Raw genomic sequence first — 7,262 nt, 5'->3', positions numbered from 1 at the left:
TAACAAGCATGTATACGTTTTGAAAAGGAATAGAGATATCATTATCGATATCAAATAAAGCTCCAACAAACACTATTGGTCCAATATCTTGTAAAAAAACAAATAAACAAAATACCTGTAGCACATTTGGGTAGAATACCATTCCTTAAAGACGTATATTAAGAGATAAATATGAGGTTATTTTTCAAATACTGGCCACTCCACTTGATTTTGTGTGTAATCAAAATAACTTTCCAGAAAAGAATAAGAAACATTCCATAAAAAGCTTTCATTCCAAGGGGCTACTGAATTATTTTCTGGCCTTTTCTGATTTCCTCATCAAAACAGCAGCAGAATTCATGGTAACTGCGTGGAGAGTGGCATAGTCCATTAAATTGATATTTGAATTCAGAGTAAAAACAGGATTTTAGACTGCACCCCAAATGATTCACTCTCGACTAATTGTATTCAGCCTCTTAACAATCCAATGTATCATTAACGGGAATAATCACATTATTCATCCCACTGAAAGACATTAAAATGATTTTATCTTATTGAAAAAGAATCAGTAAGGTAACCAGAAAGCATTTCTTTGGAATATAAAGTTTAGAAATTTTCTCTTTCTAGCATGCCTCACATGTCATCAATTACACATTGTTATATCGATTGGTGAAATTAAACAAAAGATTAACTGAATATTCATTAAGAGTTGTAAAAATATCAATTTTGAACAGTTTTATAGAATTTACATTAGACTCATTTGCTTAAAGGATTCTCAGTTCACCGTGCAGACTGCTCTAAGAGAATAGAGCTGGCCAGTTCAAGGTTCCACTCAAGCGATTTCAACAAGTTCTCACAATGTTCTTTGGAAGCACTGCCAAGCTGGAACAGTTGTTCTGTCTTGAGATCTCGGATTGCCTTGGTGACGTCCCATTGGACACCTATCAGGGCATTCCTGCACTCATCAGAAGTCACCCCATGGACCTCTTTCTGGACCTGCTTGACCTTCTCAGCCGCTGAACTGGGTGTCTCAGAAGCCATGAGGTCCAGGTCGGAGACAGGTCGGTTGCTGCCTAACTTGTTGCCATGGATACAATAACCATGAGTTGCGGATGCAGCTTGGTGGGATGGTGATGACGAAGCCGAACTTGATGGAGTCGACCGATAATACGATGGCATTGTCGAAGGCATCGTCATATGTGAAGGTTTGGAAGTGGAGGTGGTATCCTGTGGTAGGATAGGTTTCAAGTTTGAGAGATCAAAGGTTTGAAGAAGATCCTTGTTCTTGGCACCAGCTCCTGGACCACTTTTACTGAAGTAGCTCCCATCCTGCACACCACGATGTCCACCAGGATTCGCTCCCTTGATGAAGTAATCTGGGTTTGTGACTTGTGTAGGGTGTTTACCCTGTGGTTTCATATAAGACAAGTTCCCAAGTGGTTCTGTCCTGCTGCCTGTCATAGGTGCACTCGTCAAAGACTTTGCCGATACATTGAGAGGTTCTGTTGAGGACGCTACTGCAGGTAACAGATAGTAATGGGTATGACTGACCTGGACACCATCTTTCATGATGGGCAGAATTACTGATCCTCCTGGAGATTGACTTGGTTGGTGGGATTCAACAGCTGGTGGCACTTCTTCTCCAAGTGCTTTACGAGGAGGTAGAGGTGGCACCACTTTTCGGGTCCCATCTTGTGCATTGTGCGCTCTTTTTCCTAAGCCAAAGGGAATGTCATTGGAAGAAGTCGCAAGTGAATACTGAGAGCCTTCACTCTCAGATCCTGGTGTTTTACGGGGAAAGCACATTGTCAAAAAGTTGTCATCCTGTGAATCACCCTTCATTCCTGGTTTTGGTGCTATGTGAGGCTTGTTTTCGAGTAGTTTTGCCCTATCATGCACCGAGTAGTGGGTCTGATTGACTGATGATGTACTCTGAATGGCAGCGTATTTGTCTGCACTGCTGCCATCTACTTTCTTAGCAATTTCCTTTGCAGCGCTACTAGACATATTGTCTTGATTTGCCAAGTTATTAGTTCGTCTACTGGTGGCTTTCTTTGATCGAGGAGGTGGGATCATAATCCCTGGTTGGTTTCTGCGAGCAGAGGCTGTGGTATCCAATTTCTGAGAAGACACTTTCTCAGGCTTTTGCTCAACTGTGACAGACACCTGTTTTAGAGGATCAAAGCAATCTAAGCTAGGTGACGATGACAAGGGTGTCTTCTTTGGCTCCATAGGGCGGGTTAAGAAGCTAGAGGTGTTACCTGAGGTGGCAATAGGTACACTCTTTTGTGGTTGAAGGGTTGGTGCAGGTGCAGAAAATGGAGCATATTTACTGGAAAATGCATGCGAGTTTGTGGGTACAGGTTTTGACGGAGGAGTGTCCTCCACAGGAACTTCACTGTACATTCTTGATGTTACACTTGGCACAACCTGAGGCATGCTGTTTTGGGGTCGAACCTGAGCAGGTGCAGCAGGTTCTGCAAGTCTTGCAGAAATATTCTGAACATTCCCAGGTACAGTTTTTGGCTTCAGAGGCTCCTCTACGGGTACTTCATCATACGTTCTCAATGGCAAGGGTCCTGTATTTGATTCTAACTCTGCTAGATCACTCTCTGTCGGTACATCATCGTAAAAATTAACCCAACCCCCTTTAGCAGACGTGTTCTTTGGTAACGTGTCGCTGGAAAGATTTGATTCGTTTGGCACATCGTCATAAAATCTTGTTGCCTGTGGCACTTTAGCACTTTCTATATTACTGCTAACATGATTATTAGAGGTTACAGTATTCACAGCTGGGCCATTAGATGGTGGCTTGTTTTTGGATGCAAATGGATTGGCTCTGCTTTTAGTCTTTGTGGAATCTGACCCTGGTGGCTTCACTTTATTCACAGATGCATACATTGCTGAATCTACACTAGGTGTTGTCTTTGTTTTCTCTTCCGCCGCAGCCGCATCTGCTATGGTCTGCTGATTACCATAATACGAGTGAGCCAAGGGTTGACCCTTTCCGGACAAGTCCACATTTGGTTTTGTGCTTTTGACAGTGTTTGCATCACCCGCTTCATTCGGAACATCATCATACAGAGGCAAACCTCCGTTGAGTCTCGGTAACGATGGTGCCTTCGAAGACACTTCTGGACTCAATGTCCTGTCAAGTACAAATGGCGAGTCAAAAGACGATCCTGAATCAATGCTGCTGTCCGTACTGGCAAAGGAGTTCTCAGCAAAGTCAATCAAAATACCAGTTTGAGACTGTCCCGTCTCCCTTTCAGTGTGCCGTGACGTTCCTTGCACGTAGAAGACCGAACCTCCCGTCTTGATATGCGTGTCCTCGTCCTCGCTTTCCAAGGAAGCGGAGTTCCGGTTGGCTGATTTACCACGTAGTTGTCGCTTCAGTGATGATGAACGAGATGAGTTTTCCACGTCTTTCTTCTGTTGATTTTCTTTGCTGTTACCTGTGTTTGTAGACAGAAAATATTACTCTTTTAATCATCATCACTGCAAGGAAGAAATAGGTGATTCTGTAGTGCTTTCGATCGTTCCTTCGAAAATACTTTTACTGGTCCTTAAAACATCTACATGTTACGTGTGTGGAGGGTGGACGTTTATGTGAGAATTTGGTGTATGGAGGACCAGTGTTTGTTCAGTCTAGTTTTGAAAGAGTTTAAAGTGGATGCCGAGATTCATGACTGAAACCTTCACAAGATATATATCTAAATCAAAATGTGAATCACAATTAACATACTTTACGATTCAATATGGGCTACATTGTATTTTTCCCCAAAATTTCCTCACCAAATTCCAAACTGAATCAAGAAATCATCAATTTCTCACATCATTTGACACGGTGAATGGAGAATGCACTGGAAATGAAATAAATACCCTCTCATGAATATGCATGTCTATGTAGACTTTAGCGAGTGTTCGCAATTGCAATGGGGACGGATTCTACAACATAGTAAATCTATTGTAAATGCCCTTCAAACCACAATAGAAAGCTGGGTCTTTGTCGAAAATTGGTGAACAAGGACAGGAGATTATTCTAAGATTCTGAACTGACAAAAATTGCAAATGTGTCGATCGTCTAGAGTCCAGGATGACACTGCTATTTTGATCCACCGATTTTGGACAAAGGCTGCTTTGTCATGATGGGCTTTTGAAAATAAATTCTCTACATTCCAGAAAGCGTCTCTGTAGTGGTTGCAAAAACTCCCTTATTATAAGTATGTGTTGGTTAGATGTTGGAAGGACTCACGTTTCAATCGATCGGATAGCATCAATGCCGGTCTGGAATTTGAGACATCATCCTCGTTATCCCATTCATCAAGCGATGTCATAGGCATCAAGTATGTCCTGCAAGAAATACAAAATGTAAAAAATAAAAATAAAATGATGTACATAAAAGCATTTCTTCTAAACCCCATCGCCTTCCAACTAAAAAATAACAAATGAATTTCTGGAACTGGAGATATCATACTAAGATCAATTTGTAGGCGTATGACACAAAATGATTGCTACCATGGAAATACCAACCTTTAAAATAACTTCCTGTATTTTGGTGGACAAATAGCCAAATTTGGGTTAAAAGTCAATGTTTTCATCCAGAATATTCACCAATCAAAAAATAAAATTCACACAGTTTGGAGGAGGTTTCAATGGGAAGCAGTATTTTCATGAACAAAAAAAATCACATTTCTGGGGCCTGTTGGAAAAAAGTTACTATAATGGTATCTATGCTATTCAATGCAAACTTTCCCCAAAATCCTTGATATTGACTGAGTATTGTAACTATGGTAGATACCACTGAAAAGAAAAGCTCCCACAATAGTTACTTTCATGCAGTAGGACTGAGGCCGGTAACACAAAGGTTGGTGATTAATCGTACGCTTGTTTGTTCAAAATAGTCAATGCAATCAATTGTAAAGATAGTCTTATACGATGATTGCTAAGCTTTGTGTGACAGGACCCAGGGCCCACTAACATTTAGGCCCGTATTCTGATGGCAGGTTTAACTTAAACTTGGTTTAAGTATGGACAGCCAATTGTTACATAAATCGCTAACGGTAGAGATATAATATTTCAACTCATTTGGTTCTCAAATCATTCATAATTGTGTAGGAAGTATAAATAAATGATTGTTTTCACCATCGATGAATCAGGAAAGAGCACAGTAAACATAAGAAACATAAAACTTGATGTAAATTTTGACACTTTTGGCTTCCCATAATTTTAGCACGGAGTTAGACCATGGTCTAAGTTAAACCTGACTTCAGAATACGGGCCATAGAGTTTAGCGATTGATCAAGGGGCAGATTTTACGATTGATCATGCACAATATTCAATGCAATCAATCATGGACATCAGGCCCATAATCAATCGCTAAGTTTTGTGTTTCAGGCCCACAGCAAGAACAGAACCGTAGGTATCTGTGTTGACAAACCAGCACTCACTCGTCAATCTTGTGCGGGTGTCCCCACGTGCTGCCGTCCACTCCTCCATGGCCGGTGTGTATGAAGCTGTATTTGATTGGCTTGCTGATGTCGTCACCGGTGATCCCGCCAGACAGGGGGGCCAGGAGCTTGCGAGGGATACGCCCGATCTTGTGGGTGTGGATGTTCTGGCCGAGCCACCAATTCTCCTCTGGTCTGTGTGAGCGAGCGAGAGGAGAAAGTCAAAATCAACACATGAAATGCACTGGAAAGTAGATAGTTAAAAGATAAATGAAAGTAGTTGACATAAACAGTGATTTTGTGTGACAGTATGCAAAAACCAAGGTTAGTTGTCACTATATCAATGGAGACCACCAACACAGACAAGCACATGTGGGACAATGTATTGTTATTGCTTGATAAAAGTCTCAACATTTCCAAGCTTGTTATGCTAATCTCTCAGTAATTACAAAATTTCTTCCAGAATACTTTGGCACATATTTTCCATTACAAAGACAGACACTTGGGTGATCATTTGATTGGATTCTGTTCACTGTCATTTTGAAATTGTTACCATAACTGGCATTTATCTTAATAATACCTACCCAGAAAGATGCTTCCCTCATTCAAAGACTATCAAATCCATCAAGAATACACATATTTCAGAGGAAATTCCACTTTCATATACAGCTTAATGTATTTGAGTGATGTCTCTAAGCACATCAGATTCTTGCTTGCCTCTATACAATGTGTGCACTTCTCCACTCCCTGGGGGGCATTTGAGCAAGAGCGTTCAAAGCTCAATAGCTAGGCATACTCTTTCGCATTTAACTGGGTACTCACTTTAATACCTCAGTGGAGAGTGACAAAGTGTGGATTGACACCTTGCCCAAAATGCTTCATGGTGATAATATTCGCTACTGAACTATGATGCCGCCATATAAAATACAGTGCATAAAGTATACAGAGTATCTCTGAAGATGATTTCAAGTGATTTCAAAATAAGGACAGGTATGTAACTTCCCTCTGTCTAGAAAGTAGTATCCCTGATAAATATTCATTATGCACCTAACATTTCCTATCCACTCTGAGAGTCCACTTACTTGCCATCTATGATAGTGATGATCTGTCCTTCTTCGCATTCTAACTTATCCGGTTCATCAAGCTGAAGATCCTGGGTTACCCTCATTTCTAAAGGCTTCATCTATTCAGTAATCAAAGAAACACCTGTTAAATAACGACTTTTAAAAAACAGTCTAACATTATATTCATAATGATACACAGTTCTTGAATAAGAGTATATCTATGATTGTGATGATTCGTTCTTCCTCGCATTCTAGTTTGTCTGGTTCATCAAGCAGGAGATCATGGGTGACCCTAAAAGCTTCTAACAGCTTCAGAAATTAAAGAAACACCTGTTAAAGGACAAGTCCACCAAAACAAAAAGTTGATTTGAACAAATAGAGAAAAATCCAAAAACCATAACACTGAAAATTTCATCTAAATCGGATGTAAAATAGAAAAGTTATGACATTTTAAAGTTTTGCTTAATTTCACAAAACAGTTATATGCACATGAGGGAACTGATGACATCACTCACTATTTCTTTTGTATTCTGTTATATGAAATATTTCAATTTTCTTCTCATTGGAAGGAGAAATAAGTTTTCTTCCTCCATGAACATAAGGAATTAAATTTTTATAACATTTTAATTGGTCCTTATTGTAAAATCTGTAAAAAATGAAATATTGTATAACTCAAACAATAAAAAAAAAGACATGGTGAGAAAGGGACATCTTCGACTCTCATTTGCGTGTTGCCAAGTTGTGCAAATATTTGTTTTGTGAAAAATAA

At 40.0% G+C, this 7,262-nt stretch overlaps 1 protein-coding gene across 1 annotated transcript in view; it reads right to left on the bottom strand.

The window, feature by feature from the left end:
- LOC121427232 (activated CDC42 kinase 1-like) overlaps nucleotides 1–7,262 on the bottom strand; it is a 50,681-nt gene continuing 43,419 nt past the window's right edge. The window contains exons 9-12 of the mRNA XM_041623536.1: nucleotides 6,512–6,612; nucleotides 5,430–5,624; nucleotides 4,235–4,332; nucleotides 1–3,434 (exon numbers count right to left, since the gene is read on the bottom strand). Of these exons, the coding sequence (XP_041479470.1) occupies nucleotides 760–3,434; nucleotides 4,235–4,332; nucleotides 5,430–5,624; nucleotides 6,512–6,612 (3,069 nt within the window). The 3' untranslated portion in view covers nucleotides 1–759. The remainder of the gene's footprint in view (nucleotides 3,435–4,234; nucleotides 4,333–5,429; nucleotides 5,625–6,511; nucleotides 6,613–7,262) is intronic.

This window comes from Lytechinus variegatus, chromosome 14 (genome assembly GCF_018143015.1).
Source record: "Lytechinus variegatus isolate NC3 chromosome 14, Lvar_3.0, whole genome shotgun sequence".
Taxonomy (NCBI): Eukaryota; Metazoa; Echinodermata; class Echinoidea; order Temnopleuroida; family Toxopneustidae; genus Lytechinus; species Lytechinus variegatus.
Note: the sequence above shows the minus strand (reverse complement) of the source record. Positions and strands in the feature narration are given on the sequence as shown.